This window comes from Pleurodeles waltl, chromosome 8 (assembly GCF_031143425.1).
Source record: "Pleurodeles waltl isolate 20211129_DDA chromosome 8, aPleWal1.hap1.20221129, whole genome shotgun sequence".
Lineage (NCBI taxonomy): Eukaryota > Metazoa > Chordata > Amphibia > Caudata > Salamandridae > Pleurodeles > Pleurodeles waltl.
In genome coordinates this window covers 811,045,961-811,065,133 of record NC_090447.1, presented here as the reverse complement: position 1 = coordinate 811,065,133, position 19,173 = coordinate 811,045,961, and the positions used below count along the sequence as shown (strand labels likewise).

Below are 19,173 nucleotides of genomic sequence, written 5' to 3'. Positions count from 1 at the left end.
AAAACTGTAAAAACCAGGAAACAACACCATGTTTCAGTCACCTCATGTCGTGGCACTGTGCACCACGCATGACTTACAAGTTTTCAGATTGCCTATGTGTAGGGGCATTGTAAATCCTCCCCTTGCATTGGGAACAGATAGGGTGCAGTTCTTGATGGGCCTCTTCTGTCTGCAACTCTGCAGACAAAGGCTCAGCTCATAATTAATGTGAAAGGGTAGGTGGATGAGTAAGTGAAGGGATGGGCGGGTGGCTGGATGGATGGATGGATGAGAGAAAGATTGAAAGGGTGAATGGATGAATGAATGAGTGGATGGATGACTGAGTGGAAGGATATTGTAGGCTATTGTTTCTCTGTCCAGAATATACAAAGGCCTAATCTGTCATCTCATAGTAGCGTCAGGAATAGACATTGGTATATTGCTTCAAAAAGCACACAATCTTGCGTGAACGCACTCACGCCAAATCTGTCCACTGCCTTATCCTCACAACGGTCTTCACTAAAGGTTCCAAAATAAGTGCATCAACAAACTTTCTTTTACTGTCAAAGTGAAAGGGGTTTTAATGAAAACTTTCTCTAGCACAGACTTCCCCCACTAGAGGAGGTCTCTAGTTGATCCTCTCTACCACAGTCCAAGATTGTTCACAAACTGGATCTCCAACTGCGCAGACATCCTTGCTCCCCTCAAACGCACGCATCGACAGACCAACACCAAAAAACCTCTCTGGTTCTCTGACACCCTCAAAGAATCTAAGAAAACTTGTCGCGCCCTTGAGAAAGCCTGGCGCAAGCATCGCTGACAACATGACCGCCCTCAAGAACGCTACCCGTGAACACCACCACCTGATCCGCGCCGCCAAAAGGAACTTTTTCACCGACAGACTGGACAAAAACAGACACAACAGCAGAGAACTCTTCAGCATCGTCAAGGAGTTCTCCAACCCCAGCGCCAACGCCGTCACACCCTCACAGGATCTGTGCGAATCCCTCGCCACTTTCTTCCATCGCAAGATTAGCGACCTCCACGACAGCTTTGGACACCAGACCCAACCAAACACCACCGAACCGGCATCCACGGCCATCACCCTCAACAACTGGTCCCACATCAACACGGAAGAAACCAAATCCATCATGAACTCTATCCACTCCGGCGCCCCTTCGGACCCCTGCCCGCACTTCATCTTTAACAAAGCCGACAACATCATCGCCCCGCACCTCCAGACCGTCATCAACTCTTCTTTTTCTTCTGCTACCTTCCCCGAATGCTGGAAACACGCCGAAGTCAACGCCCTACTAAAGAAACCTACGGCTGACCCGAGCGACCTGAAAAACTTCCGCCCCATCTCTCTTCTGCCTTTCCCAGCCAAAGTAATAGAGAAGACCGTCAACAAACAGCTGACCACCTTCCTGGAAGACAACAACCTGCTCGACCCCTCACAAACCGGATTCCGAACCAACCACAGCACTGAAACCGCCCTCATCTCAGTCACTGACGACATCAGAACCCTGATGGACAACGGTGAAACAGTCGCCCTCATTCTGCTCGACCTCTCGGCTGCCTTTGACACCGTCTGTCACCGCACCCTAATCACCCGCCTCCGCTCCACCGGAATCCAAGGCCAGGCCCTGGACTGGATCGCCTCCTTCCTCTCAAACCGTTCCCAAAGAGTTTACCTCCCTCCGTTTCGCTCAGAACCCACCGAGATCATCTGCGGCGTACCCCAAGGCTCATCACTCAGCCCGACACTCTTCAATGTCTACATGAGCCCCCTCGCCAACATCGTACGCAAGCACGACATCATCACCTCCTACGCCGACGACACGCAACTTATACTCTCCCTCACCAAGGACCCCGCCAGTGCCAAGACCAACCTACAAGAGGGTATGAAGGACGTCGCAGATTGGATGAGGCTCAGCCGCCTAAAGCTGAACTCTGAAAAAACGGAAGTCCTCATCCTCGGCAACACCCCGTCCGCCTGGGACGACTCCTGGTGGCCCACAGCCCTCGGCACTGCACCGACCCCCACAGACCACGCCCGCAACCTCGGCTTCATCTTGGACCCTCCTCTCACCATGACCAAGCAGGTCAACGCCGTGTCCTCCGCCTGCTTCCTCACCCTCCGCATGCTCCGCAAGATCTTCCGCTGGATCCCCGCCGACACCAGAAAAACCGTGACCCACGCCCTCGTCACGAGCCGCCTGGACTACGGCAACACCCTCTACGCCGGGACCACAGCCAAACTCCAAAATCGCCTGCAACGCATTCAAAACGCCTCGGCCCGCCTCATCCTCGACATACCCCGCAGCAGCCACATCTCCGCACACCTGAGACACCTGCACTGGCTCCCAGTCAGCAAAAGGATCACCTTCCGACTTCTCACCCACGCACACAAAGCCCTCCACGACAAGGGACCGGAATACCTCAACAGACGCCTCAGCTTCTACGTCCCCACCCGCCTCCTCCGGCCTCGCACTCGCTGCTGTCCCTCGCATCCGCCGCTCCACGGCGTGTGGGAGATCTTTCTCCTTCCTGGTGGCCAAGACCTGGAACTCCCTCCCCACCAGCCTCAGGACCACCCAGGACCACTCCGCTTTCCGGAGACTCCTAAAGACCTGGCTGTTCGAGCAGCGATAACCCCCCCCCTTTTTCCCCTAGCGCCTTGAGACCCGCACGGGTGAGTAGCGCGCTTTATAAATGTTAATGATTTGATTTGATTCAAATAAAAGGACTAGGGGCCAGATGTAGGTAACAGTTTGCACGTCGCTAACAGCGATTTTCGCTGTTTGCAACGTGCAAACTGCACTATGCAATGCACAAAACCAGTTTTGTGATTCGGTAACCCGGTTACCGAATCGCAAAACGGGTTTGCGAGTCGCAATTAGGAAGGGGAGTCCCATTCCTAATTGCGAGTCGCAGTGCAATGCCAGATTGCCTTGTGACTGCGAACGCGGTCGCAAAGCAATCGCAGTTAGCACCCATTTCAAATGGGTGCTAACCCATTCGCAAAAGGGAAGGGGACCCCTTCCCCTTTGTGAATGGCACTAAAAACATTTTTCCAGAGCAGACAGTGGTCCTATGGACCACTGCCTGCTCTGAAAAAATGAAACAAAAACGTTTCATTTTTTAGTTTTGTAATGCATCTCGTTTTCCTTTAAGGAAAACGGGCTGCATTACAAAAAAAAAAAAACGGCTTTATTTTAAAGCAGTCACAGACATGGTGGTCTGCTGTCTCCAGCAGGCCACCATCCCTGTGAGTGCCACAAGTCTCAAGAGGGTTGCAAATTGCGACCCACCTCATTAATATTAATGAGGTGGGCCTTTGCGACCCCCTTGCGAGTCGCAGATGGTGTCAGGGACACCATCCTTCCTACATTCCAATTTGCGATTCTCAAATTGCGAGTCGCTCTGACTCGCAATTTGCAAGTCGCAAATTGGAATATACCTACATCTGGCCCTTGGTCACTTCAAGGTTGCTAAAAAAAAAAAAAGAAAAAAAAAGATTAACAGTCCTATGATGTCACTCTCTGCGATGTCACTTTTTGTGATGCCATATGCAAATCATAGGGGCCGCGCATCTTCCCACAGGCCCCCAAAAGTCCGGGGACAGCCCCTGAATGATAAGGAACTCATAAGGGTGGCTTGATTCAAGTTTTAGTTTTTAACTTTTAATCAGAGGGAGTGTGGGAAGATAGCTAAGGGGTGGTTGAGATAGGTGGCAGTGTACTGGATATAGACTATTTTTGACATACAACTGGGAAAATGGACATGAGGGAAACGAGGACCTGTTAACATAACTTTCCAGTAACTCATGAATCCCTGGGCAGCAGCGGTTTGGCATCGGGCCAGATAATTTGTGCAGGCCCATACAAGATATAAATTGTACATTTGTAGTTGCCAGTAACATGGAGTTTTCCACATTGGGGTACGATTGCATAGACAAGTCTAGCTTTGCTGTTGGTACCTATCAGAGGTCACATGGAACCCCTCAGTGGACATAACTTCAGCATTGCCAGCTACCCTTCTACTAATCTGTTTATTGTGCAGTGCCGCAAATACTCTTTAACCCACACAAATAAATAATTTCGTCCCAGTTAAATATTCTCTGCGGATGTTTTGTGCTTGTGTATTTTTTATTACTGTTATAGGTACGTTCAACAGGTAAAGCGCAAACGCTACGTACCTACATGCACCCTTATTTCTTGCATGTACTGTCAAGTTTCTGACAAAAATGAGCAACGCAATTTGATCTTGTTGATATGCCGTTTTTACTTAACGACTGCATGTTGGTTCTAAAGACCATAGAACAGTAAGTTTTCATCTCATAGCTCTACACAACGTAACACAATTCCGAGGCTTTAGTTTCGGAGTTGGCCAAGGAGGGAATATATTTTTGCTGTTTCTAAGATTGAAAGTAATAAACTGCGCCTGATGGCCGCTGTCTAATCCAACTAGTTGGCTGTGCTGTTGTCTAGCCAGTGTTTTGGACGCAGCAGGTAGTCTGGAGACGGCCTCCCCGTGGCACTCTATTCTGAAGCCTGGCCGTTGCTCACACACAGATGGGGACCTTGTGAACTTTGCACAGGGTCAAGATAAATTGCAAATCTGAAACTTGGAACCTTCTGAAAGCTCGGGTGGCACGATCAGCAACATCACTGGAACTGTGTATTCCCCCGTTTGAGGGGGGAGTCAACTGTCCATTTGCAGATTAAATGTGGAAGTTGGGCGAAAGATGAAGACTGACTTTAAATGTGCCATAAAAATAAGCTTTTCAGTCACTTTAATGCCAATTAACATATGCAGGATACATTGTATTGTTTTCCTTGGCAAGCGTTGCAGAGGAGTTCTTCGATTTACTGCTACACATGGGCTGGGAGTAATTTAGTTCCTCCAAGCCGCTTTAATTCAGGTCTTTGGGACAGTCAGTTGAGAAACCAAGATCCTATCAGCCATCTCCTCACCGGGGATCTTGAGCAGATTTTGGGGAAAAAAATGAGATGATTTGATTCCATGTTAATATGTTATGTTTTACATTCAAAGTCTAATTGCCATAATAAGGGAGAGGATGTGGCGTAACTGTTAGAGCTGCCGACTTTGGAACTTGGGAACTAGGTGCGAGTCTTGCCATCCATGAACATCCAGCAGTTGGCCACAAGCTGGTGAGTGGTTTCCCTGTAGATATAGAGCTTTTGTACTTTACACCTTCAACAAACAAGGTGGACGGGAAGCTTATGACCTCTAGCAAAAGGGGCATGTAACAGGATCCAGTTGTCCCTCTGCACCCCATTGAAGCCACACTCGCCATTATTCCAGGTATCCTCTAACAATGTTTGGTGATGAAGTTCAAAGACCCTCTTGGAAGGTATGGTTCAATGTTCTTAATTTGACAAGCTTGCGTCTCATTTCCAAGCCCCTGCACAAGCCTCAGAATCAATAGAAGCAAAATAGGGAAGTTGCAGGTCCTTTCAAAGGCCCAGAGAAACCAAGCCTGAGCTTGCAGTGTTGGGCGAATCAGAACAAGCTGCAAAAATCGATGTAAATGTGCACTGCGTTTAGGAGCAAACCATCTCAACCTTCTTGGAGCTGCCTGCAACACTACACTGTCCAGCATGCCATGTGTGGAATCTGACCAAACTTTGCTGGTAATACCAGTTAGCCTTAGTGATGGGAAAGCTCAGGGTGTGTTTGGCAAGAATGGAAAAGTTCCTGTCTTGGCAGCGTTGTCAGCTTCCTCGGTGTGGCAGTCATGTTCCTTGTACAAAGACCCCGACCCCAGCAGTTGATGTAGTGGATTCTGTGACGCATTGCCCAGAAAAACACATCATCTAGAATTACTAGATCTCCAGTCAAGCTCTTAAGAACACAAAGCTGTCTAGCTGTCTAGCTGTTCTTGCTAGTTGATGTGCATGTCTGTCTGATCCTGGAACCACTAGCAGCATGTAACCCCCTGCATCACAATGATCACCACAAACCTTGACAGATAGCATCTTACATGATTACAAAATCTGGAGTATTCCCAGTAATGGCCTTCCCATCCCAGACAGGCCTTCCCGGGCCTCCCATGAGAGGGTGACCCAGCTGCAATAGTTTTTAAGTTACTCTAATGAAAGAAAGGCATTGCTGGAACCTGTAAGCCTGAGTCTTGAAAATGAGGAAAGATGTCTAATATGTTGCCTTTCTCGGAATGCATAGTGTTCCCCATGAAATACATACCTTCAGTGTTTTTATTTTTTTTACATAACAGTTTATTTGTATTTTCAAAACATTCAAACAAACATAGGTTCTTGGGTTCAAGTAACTATACTGCATGGTATTGATTAGGCTTGACACAACAGCGCCCCAAATTCTGCTAAATGACATGAGCTCAGAACCCACCTTCCAGTTGTTCAGAAACTAATTCAACAATTCAGTAAATCCCCGCATTAAAATCCAACACCTCTCCCCAGCTGCCTGTATCTTGACCATATTTAAAAATATTTGGAGGGGCAACTATGAACCTTGCACATGGCTCTCCTCCACCAGTGCACTGGCCCATTCTCCTTCGCTACTCCTCAGGAGTGGATAGGGTCGTCATTTCTCCATTTTCTCGCTATGTTGTATTTGGCGATCAGTAGTCTCAGTCCTGCCAGTATTGGTCAACTCTGCCCACCATCCCACTGGTCCATTATATTCAACAATGTAACCTTAGGGTCCAGAGAGAAGACATGAGGAGCTATATCCTCCAGAAGTCAACCAACAATAGTGATGCCTCCCCTGTATGTTTCTAGAGTTCAACAGAATGACGTGTAATTGTCTAAGACAGTGCCGTGTACCTCTTCCCTGGCAAGAAGCCATTTTCATGATGAAGTAGTGTATGGATTTTCCCCCTCAGCCTGTTGGCTGAGGCCTTAGCTACAATCTTTGTCTCCACATTAATGAGCAGTATTCGCTTATATGATGCACAGGATTAAGAGCAGCCCCTTGGGGAGAACAGTGAGGTAACCTAACTAAGTAACCATGAATGCAAATATATAATCAAATCCTGTGGCTGGAACCAATCTTCAACCGCAATCACCTTAAGAGTGAAGAGGGCACATACCGGGAGTCAACCTGGTGAATTTCCCAAACAAAATTCTGAAAAATTACCTTTTCTGAATGCAACCGGGCCAAACGGTTTGGGCAGCCAGTCAAAACACAGGAAATATGAGAAGCAGTACCGGACATCAGAGAAGAAAAAGAAAATGGAGGCATTGAATAGGTCTTTTGCTGAGAGTTGCAGATACAACCATGGTGTGCTTCAGGTTCGTCCTCTATACCTCTCCGTAAAAATTGCAAAGACAGTTTATCAAGATATTTCTTCTTCTGAACTGGCTTTGGCTCTCAGGCATCCTCTTAACATGTTTAGGTTAAGCTCATCCAACGTCTTGGGCTGGCGCAGTGGCAGTTTAGACAAACCATGAAATTGCATTTAATGATTTACATGTATAAGTTACTGAAAACCCTTGTGTCACTAAGCACTGCCAAACTTAGATGATGTGTCGTATCTGTTAAATATTGAGATTCATTAGACTGCTATGTTGGTGTCACCCTAGCTAGCTGCCAAAACTTTGGTATCTGGTTGGGTCACGAGCGAGACTTTGGTTTGAGTCCTGGGGAAAAGCTTCATAATGTGTGTACAACTCTAATTTCTTTGGCAATTAATTCTGTAGCAGTGAGAGCCCCACCTCCCTTTCTTTGGTACTTCTGATGCTTGGTAAGCCTGTGTAAGAATTCAACCCTACATAGCTAGCTGAAGCTTCATGTTAACAATTTCCTGAGCAACATTGAAGGAGAACTCTGGTCTCTCATAACGGAACATTTGGTGAATGTCAGCCAACCAATGTAAGAATTTCCTACGAGTTATTTTCAACTCATTGAGATCTTTCTGTTAGCTGGTAACAGTTCGTCAAGCTGAGAATCTGCTTTTCCCACTTTTTTCTTTGAGAGCAATTAAAGTAAATAGACTCACAGGAAAATTACTGAGGATCCCTTTGCTCCATTAACTTACGCGTAACCTTAGGTTTTACCTTGATCATTAGGCTGCAGTCCAATACTGTAAACGGGCATCCAGCTATGCGTTGCAGGCAACTAGGTGCAAGCTTCCCTTGTGGGGCTCCTAATCTATTGCATTATCTCTGGTTTGTATGCATTCTCTCTGTACAGCTGTAGTGTCTGTATCTGTACCTAATAATTGGGGTGACACATTTTGTGTTGGAGAACATTTGTCCCCAGTCCTCAACTTAGAGCCTCTCATCCAAAGCGCTGTTCATACGTTTTTACCCAGTTTATTTGATTTTTGGTCTGTCAGTGAGCTGTAAGATGTGATGTTGCTTTGCTTCTATGTAACCTGTTTAGAAGTAATCCTAGCAGCGTACCGTCCTCACCCTTAGCCCTAACCCACTCCCAATCCCATGAATCATGCATGTCTTGCAGAATTCTTAATGTTGGTGGAATAGCCCCTCAGGGAAACCAGGTTCGCCCCTGACAGTGCAGGTGTTTTGAAATTTCCCCAAGTCGTCTGTACCTTCCTTTGGACATAATTATTTTTTGACTTCCCCTTCCCCTGTTGAGAAAGGGACCAATGATGTCAATCCTTGCGGTCCGGAGCACCCCATTTGAGTTTTATAACTGCCTGACCTAGCAGTCCCTACCAACAGTTTGTTTTCGGAAGATCTTCATCCCTCAGTGAAAATGATTGCATTCAAAGACAACTGTTTGTTAGATGTATCAGTTCAGCCTATTTTATGGCTTTTCTGAAATCAAATTTCTAAAGGCCCCTCGTTTGTCTTTATAAACCTCTGTCAAATGCTATATCTGATATGAGGTGTGTGACAACTGAGGGAACAAACCTACGTAGATAGTTGCTTTCATACCCATGTCCTATATTGTTGAGTAATTGGTTTGTGACAGGGTTTCAAGACAAGTTTCAACAAAATATTGCTTTTCACACAGATTGGCGGTCTTTTGATTTAATTCGTTTTTAACACTGAGAAAAAACTGAATGTTAGGGCAACATGATCCTGGTTATGTAGGAAGCTTTTCTACATATACCATGTATTATTCCTGCGTCAGCATCTAGCAGAACCTTTTGAACACTCATGATTAAATTCTTTATTTTCCTCTACTGTTTTTGTTCTTTTTATTTTCTTTTTCTCTTAAGTTTTATTTTTAGGATTTAGGATGAGCTATCTCTGAGAATTGCTTTCTCATATTTAGTCTTCCCATAAAGAAAATGCCCAAAACAATCCTGTGGTCAAAGACCCAGTCAATTTATGAACTTGAATTTCAACGCACAGTAGATGCTTTAAATGTAATTTCCTTACTGCTTCATGGTGTTAGTGATATGGTCAAATCAGACCTTTCTTTCAGTTGAGCATTCTTCATCCCACAGGGTACAGCTAGACTATCATTCAGAACGATAAAAATCTGCATATTTAGTGGAGTTGAATGGAGATGAAGGAATTATAAATATCTTTGTTATTGTATCCTCTTTAAGTTAAGTGAGTTTGCTTTCTCATAAAGCAAACCGTCTATTTCCACTGGGGTCTGTTCAAACCAGAGAATACACATTTTCAATATCTGAGAGAAAATACTTTAATTTGTTTTGGGAGTGCTTAGTCTGCGGTTGAGTAATTTCAGAAGTTATTAGACTCATGTTCTGAACTTAGGTGGCGCCTACTGAACAAAGTTGATGTCACCAGTAATTAAATTGCATTATTATAGAAAAGTAGCCTCTTTTGGCATGGTTACTCCCACTTTTTGCCTGTGGTCAGTGTGTTTTGACTGTGGTCACTGGGATCCTGCTAACTAGGACCCCAGTGACTGTTCTCTCTCCCTCTAAATTCGTTTTTCTAGGACTTAGCACACCCCACTATAAGCATACTGGTGCCCCCATATAAATCCCTAGTATATGGTACTTGGGTACCCAGGGCATTGGGGCACCAGGGGTTCCCCATGGGCTGCAGCATTTATTTTTGTGCCACCCATGAAAAATGAGTCTGCAGGCCTGCGATGGCAGCCTGTGTGAAAAGGTGCATGCATCCTTTCACTACAGGTCACTGCACCATGCCACTGTAAGTCACCCTATGGCAAGCCCTCCTAACTCAGAGGGCAGGGTGCAGGTACCTGTGTGTGTGAGGGCACCCTTGCATGAGAAGAGGTGCCCCTACGAACTCCAGCTCCATTTCTCTGGACTTTGTAAGTGCGGGAAAGCCATTTTACACATGTACTGGACATAAGTCACTACCTGTGTCCAGCTACATAATATCTCCGAACCTGGGCATGTTTGGTATCAAACATGTCGGAATCATACCCCAATACTGTTGCCAGTAGTGGTTGTATGATTCCATGCACTCTGGGGGCTCCTTAGAGGACCCCCAGCATTGCTTCTACTAGTCTCCTGGGGTTTTCTGGGCAGCCTGCACTGCTGCCACCCTTCAGACTGGTTTCTGTCCTTCTGCCGCTTGATCAGCTCAGACAGGGGAAGGCAGACAAAGGATTTCCTGTGGGAGAGGGAGATAGCATCCTCTCCCTTGGAAATAGGTGTAACATGGCTTGGGAGGGGTAGTCTCCCTAAGCCACCGGTATGCTTTGAAGGGCACATTTGGTGCCCACCTTACATAAACCGGTTTCCACCAGCCCAGGGACCCTCTCGTTCCTGCTCTGGCACGAAACTAAACAATGGAAAGGGGATTGCTCAGAGCTCCTCCAGGTGGCCCCTTGGTTCTGCCATCATGAATCAAAGGTGGGTAGAGGCCCCTGGGAACCTCTCAGTGGCCAGGTCAGGCAGGTGACATCACAGCCCTGTCCTGATAGATGGTCACCCTGCTAGGTGACCAATTCCCCTTTCTGGGCTATTTAGGGTCTCCCTCTCGGGTGGGTCCTCAGATTAGCCCTATTACTAGCTAACCAAGAAATGACGAGATGCTGGAAGACACCGGCAAGTCCAAAGGTGGTATCCTGGCACAGGGAGTTACAGATGGGCAGAGTATGAAGGAGTGATATTCCTGAGGGAGGCGAAGAGGGGTAGAGAGACATTAGAGACGGCCCGGGATTAGATAGCAATCTTGGATAGCTTAAAGTACCCAGTCCTCGATTTTGCCAGCCCTACACCTGCGGGATCACCTAGACCTACTGCTCAGATGGAAGGGGTTCTGCCTTAGGCACACACACTTAGAAAATGGATGGCATGACCGATATGAGCAGCAACGCTAGATGCTTGTGTATAGGAGTACTTTCCTCCGATCTGGGACAATGCACAAACAGCTAGATTCACTTATAGACATTCGGCTCAAGGTCTCAACTACTGGAGGGAGAGCGAAGGGTGGTGGATCAGGGTTGAAATGATTCCATGGGAATGGATGAGATTCTGCACTCCTCACTTTTCTTTTCCTACTCTACCCATTATGCTTGAATGTTATGCTTCTGGGGTGTGCTCTTCTACTGAGAGACACATAGAAGGGGAGGAGGATTATGAACACACGTGAGCCACTGGAATGACGCTTCCCAGGAACTGTATGTTAATTTGGGTTTTTCTTGTTTGGAAAGAAAACTGCAATAAAATCTTTAAAAATATATATGAATAGAGACTAATCTTTTAACACCAAGTCAAGTTTATTGCATTCAACTAGATCATGGATTTTTCGAACAGAATATTATATATAAACAGTAAGGAAAAAATAGGAATGGAGAAATGGTTGTGAGGAAAGTGAGTGTAGTTGGAGTTGCGTTCACAAAGATATCAATAATATTTTTCAGATATTTAAAATGCTTAATATGCTGGTAAATCTAGCTCTGGGACACGCGGAATCTTCTTTTGAGGTTAGATTTGCACCCTCGGCTCTTTTGGACCACAACAAACAAGCTCTTGTTTGGTAAATTATCTACAAACAGCACCATAGCACAGAGGTGGTTGTTCAGTGTCCTTATAGGAACTACAGACATTTTTACCAAAACGTATAGAGCTTTACAAGCCCCGTCTGTCTACGTTTGACACATTTACATCTTTTAGCCATCATTTCTTATCCTGCAGACGTGCAGCTTTTAAGCAGCAGAGGGGTTATAGGGATTCCATTAGGTAATTCCTATTTACTGGACCAAAAATGTCAATAACGTGCACTTCAATATTTCTCTTGCCAGACAAGGTGGGCACATGATTTATTTGGAAGTAGCTTCGGTGTCATTATAATAGGGATATTTCACCATCACTGAAAAAAACCTAAGCATGAGAAGTGAAGTTTGGGTCACTGATAGCCCATGCTCTTGTGGTAGATGCTAATATAGTTGAAAGGACAGCCACGGCGTTGTAACTTATACAGCGGGATAACTTTAAAACCACTGAATGTGGTTACAAATTTTCAGCATTCTGACTTTGAGATTTACATAAACGTGAAACGGCCTCTTTTGGTTAACTTTTTTCCTGTGTCAGATGGATTGGCAGGATATGTGAGGAACACAAATGAGTCATACACATGGATGCTGCAAAGCTTAAGATATCTACAGCGTTGTACAGATTTTCACACACTTTGTGTGGGGTTCTGCTCAGCAACACCTCATCCAATAACATCAGAACTGCTTCAGACCAAAATTGAGCACGAAGTAGCCTCGAGAGACATCTGTGGACTCAGTTCAATCACTCGGACCACTGATCACTCTCTATAGGTGATGTTCCTTTATAGTCATTCCTTCTCAGAATTCACTCCTAGCAGTAAGGCTGTGGTTTCCTCTTCTAGGCGGCTTCCTTCTACAGGGGCACTGTCCTGTTCAATTTCCACAGCAAGTGAGGCTTAGTCTATCAAAGCAGTTCCAGAAAGCATGCCTACCAGGATGCAGAATTCGGGTTCTGTTCCCAAAACAGGCAGGAGAACTATCCATCAAAAAACGAGATGTGGGTGTCAAAAAACTTCAGCTAGTACACTATTATGCGATTTCTCTTTGCTTACTGAGAATTCATGGCACACTGAGCAGGGGAAAGGTCAAGTATTTATTCATAGGCGTACGCCGGCAAGTCTTGCAATGTTCAGTTTTTAGGGGACTCCTCCGTTCAGCTCCTGCACGTCCCCCGTTATGATCAGTGCACAGACAGTGTGTGCAAGGGGGACTTTCCAAAGGAACTTTCCCAAGGCTCATTTCCTGTACTTTCTGTACACTTGCATATTACGTTCAGATAGGTCAACCACATCCACTGTTAAGGAGATGCAGCAGGAAGTGAGAGCATAGTACCCTGGCAAACTTCAGACTGCAAATCCTGAGCTGTCAGTCACACAAAGGAATCCACACTGTGACCCTGTCAGTCAAGAACTCACACACCCATCCTGCCTGTGCATCCAAAAGGTACATGTACCCTCCAACCATGTCTCACACCGATGGAGTGACCCAGTTAAATGAGACCAGCAGAATGTTTAACAGAAGAGGCCTCTAGGCATCTCTCCACCGAAAGTGGCAGGTAAAAAGACCCTCCTTCAATACTGCAACCCCTGCTAGTCTCGCTCAACTGGTAAGAGAGTAGTAGTCATTCTCTCTAATAGGGGTGCACTTGGTGCCCCTCTAAGCCTCAGAACCACATTCTAGACTAAAAGTCTTTGTAACCGGGAGATATTTACTGATCATGCTCGATCTGTTTGCTCTCTGAGGTAAAATTTAAAAACCTGCTTCAACATTGTGTCTTGTAGGAGTTGCATGCTCACTGGAGCACTGCAGTGGACATTCCCATTTCAGCAGCAATGCCACATATGTTTTAGTAGAGCGGCTGCAGTAAGGAAATTTGAGGAACTATTTTATTGACTACTTCAGAACTCTAGAAGTGCGTGTGATTTGTATTTGAATGATATTTAGGTGTTGTTACTTAAATAGTTAAAGATGAAATGTATGGGGATACTTCTGGAACAGCAAGATGGGAGATGCTTATTTATTAAGCTTACATGGACAACATCCAAAGAATCCCCTGTTATCCTACATAAAGACTGTGACTTACCATACATAGTCGGCCTCGCTCATCACTATTGCAGCACGCCTGATCAATTGAATGACTTGTAGCTTAGAGGTCTGAAGGGGTGCTGGCCAAGGTCTGGAGACGTATGAGATATCACCATTTTGTGATGTGCTGGGCCTCCGCTTGCTGTTCATGATCTTTGCCTGAGTGTTGCCAACAGCCTGGCCACATTGAAAGACTTGGGATTGTTGCTGTCATCTGAAGGAGGAAGTGGCAGCAGTTTCTCATTGCTGCTGCTTTTTTACCTTGTTGTTTTGGAGGAACCTTGCATAGCCACCCCCTCCCCCATGTTGTGGTTTCGGTAAGGCTTTCCCTTTAGCATGTAGGCCTTCTTTCTCTAGGAGGGCCATACTGTTCAATTGAATTCAGACAAATATGCACTGGTGCTTCACATCATCTCAGAAACCTCTCACCTTACACTTGGCTTCCCCTCTATGGGTGTGCTCGCTGAAGGACATATATACCTCCTTGTTAAGGTTGTTCATTGCTGTCCGCCCAGCACAGTCTCCAAGTTACCAGGATTCCCTGACTCCTACATCGTCCTGTTCACTATGGTGAATGGAAAACAGATCTTCTCTCTTGCCAGGGCAAGTATGCCAAACTCAGTGGGGCTGCTTGTTTTACTTCAACCGGTTCGTCCAAATGTTCATTATCCGCTGCTCCTCCTGTGAACTTTCATATACCGAATTTATACTGAAACTATCCCCACCCCTTGCCTAGCAATGGAATAAAAAATTTGTGAGGTACGATGAGATGTGTTACTACTCTATTAGGACCTCCGTAACATTGCCAATAGTCTTGGAAGCGAAGGGCCATAGTTAAGTATCTCCAGACCTTATTGTAGCTTGCTGGACGTCTAAATTTCTAGCTGAGCAAGTGGATTACGCAGAGTCAATGTTGCGGTCTTCGCCTAGTGGGTATTCTTGAAGGGTTTGAAAGTAATTAGCCAAATAAATTTGTTTAAATGTGGCTTTGATCTTCAGTGTCCACACATGTTGTCAAAGGGCATTGTATAGGAGAGGTCTCCTCAGTCTCTGGTCCAGTGATGACTTCCTGGATCTCTGGTACAAGCAATTAATTTAAAGCTACTTAACCTAAAGGACAGACATATAGTCCTGTGGATGCCACAACTATGAATCCTGTGAAGTCACAAATGTGCATCTTCTGGAATTCTGCTTTTTCCATATTATCCAAAATTAGTACGACCATGAGAGTCATTCAGAGAGGTCTAAAAGAAACCAGAATGTTTAGTGCATGCAACTTTTTCCAGCTAAGCTGAAAGAAGTAGCATGCAGTCAGGGATTAATTCTTGATATTTTTTTCACTCAAAATTCTAGCTGTGAATGGATAGCAGAAATGGAAGTAGCTTGATGCTGACCTCTGACAAAAATGGGCAGAGCTTCTGATATTCTGATAATATTCTCTCCTCTCCCCCCCATTGGTTATATGATCCTTTTTTGTCATTTGTATGTTTTTTTAACTGTTTTCTTAGGCGGGGTTGGATGAAACTTGTCATTTGGAATTTCTACACAAGTGCTCTGCAAGGCCTATAGGGCGGGGAAGGGTGTTGGCAGTGTTGATTGCTTTATGTTACTGGCTTCATCAGTGCATGGAAAAGGCAGCGTGAAAGCACCCCTTTTCTAAGAGAATTGGTTATCCACTTCCCTGTAGATGACACCTGCTGCTGACATGGCACCTGGACTGCTCGTCGTAACCAGACTTCAGTGGTGTGATGGATACATTAATCCATAATTTTGTCCTTTTACTTGTTTATGTATGGTACATCTGCTGTCCCATCCAACAAGAGTTCACTTTTTTTGATGGGCTCATAAATCATTTTTTCGTCATGATTAGTCCGTACTACTCTTAGACATATACTTGCTTTTTGTGGGAGTAATTATTTTTGCTCTGTATTTTTTTTGTTAAACTTATTTTGTTTTTCTTTATTGTTTGTGGCTTTTTTTTGTCCTAAACGCAGTTTGGCAAGTTGCTTGGAAGCACATCAACATTGTACTTGCCGCTTGAGATCCAATTGTGTGTAAAATTCCTTTGACACATTGAAATAGTACTATCTCCCATTAGTAGCGTAGATTTCCTTTAAGTGCTGGGAGAAGGCCCAGGAGATTCTCTGACTCCTGCTGTTGAGGATATGTTAGTCTTTAGCAGTATTAGTTGTCCTTTATTGTGCCTTACTAATCCTCATCCAATTTAACGAAGCACTAGGCTTAGACCATTCCTCATTTCTAATGCCACAAAAAGTATTTCTTGTAACCAAAGAACACCCTTGTGAAGCTGAGGGACATTAACAGTACTTGAAACTGTACAAGTACTAAATACGTTCCCTAGTTAAACTTCTTGTTAACTAATTGGAATATGCCGGTCTGCTGTTCCCAGCTCGTCACGTCCTAGAAAACAGGATTACATTAGTGCATTATCTGGACAGGATCAGATGGTTCTTGTACCTCAGTAAGGTGGCTGTACTTTGGGGGGGTATTCCGTCCTAATGTCCTAAAGCAGTATTGATGCATTCATTGTATTTAGCACGTTCTCAAAAGTTCAAGGGAGCTCTAGAATACATAGGTCCACAGGTCTGCTGTGAGTGGGGTTTTGAAAGTGGGTTTGTCTCCATGATTGGTCCCCACTTTATTCACTCTGTGGTTCTTGTGTATGTGAAGTTTGACAGCTCATAGCTTTTGGGAAAAGGGATCGATATTGTATTGCTGACCTTTTAATGGGATGATGTTTGAAGGAGGATGAATATGATACTGTATATAGTATGCTTGTAAGGATGCAGGCTCATTAATTTGTGTGAATAGTAACATCCTTCATTTTACTTTGAGGCCACATAGCAGCTCCAGAAGTAATCTTTTAGCTGAAATAATGGGGGCAAGGAAACATTGAGGTTAAGGACAGGTTAGGGATGTTTTAAAAAGAGATTGGAGACAAGAACGAGGTGCGAAGACTGGTGAGGGATCTGGGGCCGATATGAAGGAACCTGCAGGAAACAGACAAAGCATATGGTGAGGCAGTAGCAGAGAGATATGGAAGATGGTAAAGAGGAAAGAGAGGAAGCCTAGATGTACGGGAGCTAGAATATTAAAGTAGTAATAGAGCATTTCCATGGGTTCTTATAGTACATAAATATAGTACAATACTTTTACTGTTGATATGTTGATAGGGAAGGCTCAGCGATTGTCCAGATTATTGCATGGTATGAATTAGAAAATAATTGTTCAAGATGAGATATTCAAACATCCCTTTATTCTGCTCATAATAACAGCCAGTGCCTACTATAGGTCAAATCCTAATGATTGGAAAGTGTTTGTCGCCTTCATTCACAAAGGCCCAGAAGGTGTAAAATGTGGAACTTGAAGGATTGTGTAACAGGCAAAAAACGAGTCGCAGTTTTATATCACAAGACGGTGCTTAATCAGTAGATATACTACTGCCTCGGTACTTAGTTTTCTTGTAAGCACGCCTATATTTTATGCGGCCCTACACGTGCGAAGGATGCTTAACTTTATGAGCATGTCAAAGTCCTAAGATTTTCTATCCAGGAAATTAGACAATGCTTTTTTGGAATAGATTTTTTACTTTCTGAGCAGTTCAGATATTTCACAAAGTGTAAAGCCGTACAAGTAATGCTGAATGACAACATATTGTTTGTAGTTTTACTTGTGTTCTTTGTTACCACATTTATAGAAATTGTTTAATTTTGTGATTTAACCTATAGGTGTTACTCATAATGTTCCTCTTCTTCGAGAAGTCATCACAAACCCACTCTTCATTGAAGGAAATATAACCACCAAATTCCTCCCTGATGTGTATCCTGATGGCTTCAAAGGTTTGTACAATTCACATGCTTTTGTATTCAGAAATATGATTTGTAAGGGGTCTGAATGCCATAGTTTATTGACAGTTCCAAACATTGTTTTTGAAACAGAGATGGAAGAGCATTTTTCCCAATCTGCTGTTAACAGATTTTAAGAAAGACATACAAGAGCATTTTCGACATCGATTATGTGGTGGTTTTACTCACGAACGTTGTAAAATCTAGTACCGTGCATTTTCATAAGTCGGTATCTGTCCACGTTTTGGAGGCCGGGACAAGAAACTTAGGATTGAAACGAACACAATGAGAATCCAATGAATGGCAATTATATAACACCTGTGAAATGTGTTATGAATGTAGAGACGCTACACTAAGATGATGTGTAATGCCAAAATATTAAATAGAGGAGGATTATGGTATCAGAAAGTTGGGCCTACTTCAGGAAACTTACCTGACCAAAGGACGTGGTAAACTACTGCAAAAACATGGTAAGGGCTCAAATGTAACATATATTTTTGACCCAGATGAAAGATAAGAAATTGCCCCGGGACATGTTACACTTAAAAAAAAAAAATATTTGTTTATTTGTTTTTTTTCCAACAATGGTAACCAGCCTAATTCGGCCTGAAATACTGACAATCCTCACTTCAGGTCTTAACAATATTGGCATATGGTTGTTCGTAGATAGTTTCCGAAAACTTAATATACAGTCAGCTATACATATAAGGGGCATCTTACACTTGAATGAAGTATGGATAATATACCCACATGCCCGAATGTAGATGTTGCTGTATTTTCCAAGCCACGAACATGGCCTTGTGGGTTGCGAATCAGAGCACTGACGTTCTTGATGGATGTTATGAATTGGCTAGAAAAAAGGCTGTTGCAGCACAGTTGTGATGCATGACATGTATGATGTCCACACTATATTGAGAAGGCTGGAGTCAACTCATTAAGTAGAAACTTTGTATCTGGATTGGGCAAAATCAGGTTACTTTCCACTTGTTGTTCAATAGAGGTATGGAGGTAGCAAAACTTTAAATACGGACATACTAGATAAGAACGCTGTCCCAAAATCTTTCAGGGTTTCATACTCTGTAAAAGGGAGATTATTATCATCTATACTCAAAACAATGAGGGCTTCATGTAGACATGTTATGGAAATCTGTTATGAAGTAAGTTGTCAATGGTGCTAGAGTGTAAGGCGCACGGTGTCCAGGAGAGACAGTTGATATCTATAGGTAACAAAGGCCGCTGCATCCCCCACGGTGTGGGGGCGAGCTCCAGGGGGCCCACTCAGCACAGCACCTGAGTGAGTCAGCAGGGCGTGGGGGGG

At 44.3% G+C, this 19,173-nt stretch overlaps 1 protein-coding gene across 2 annotated transcripts in view; it reads left to right on the top strand.

The window, feature by feature from the left end:
- PCCA (propionyl-CoA carboxylase subunit alpha) overlaps window positions 1-19,173 on the top strand; it is a 2,021,650-nt gene that overhangs the window by 1,104,445 nt on the left and 898,032 nt on the right. For both annotated transcript variants that reach the window (XM_069205070.1, XM_069205071.1), the window contains exon 17: window positions 17,739-17,849. In XM_069205070.1, coding sequence (XP_069061171.1) covers window positions 17,739-17,849 — 111 coding nt within the window. The remainder of the gene's footprint in view (window positions 1-17,738; window positions 17,850-19,173) is intronic.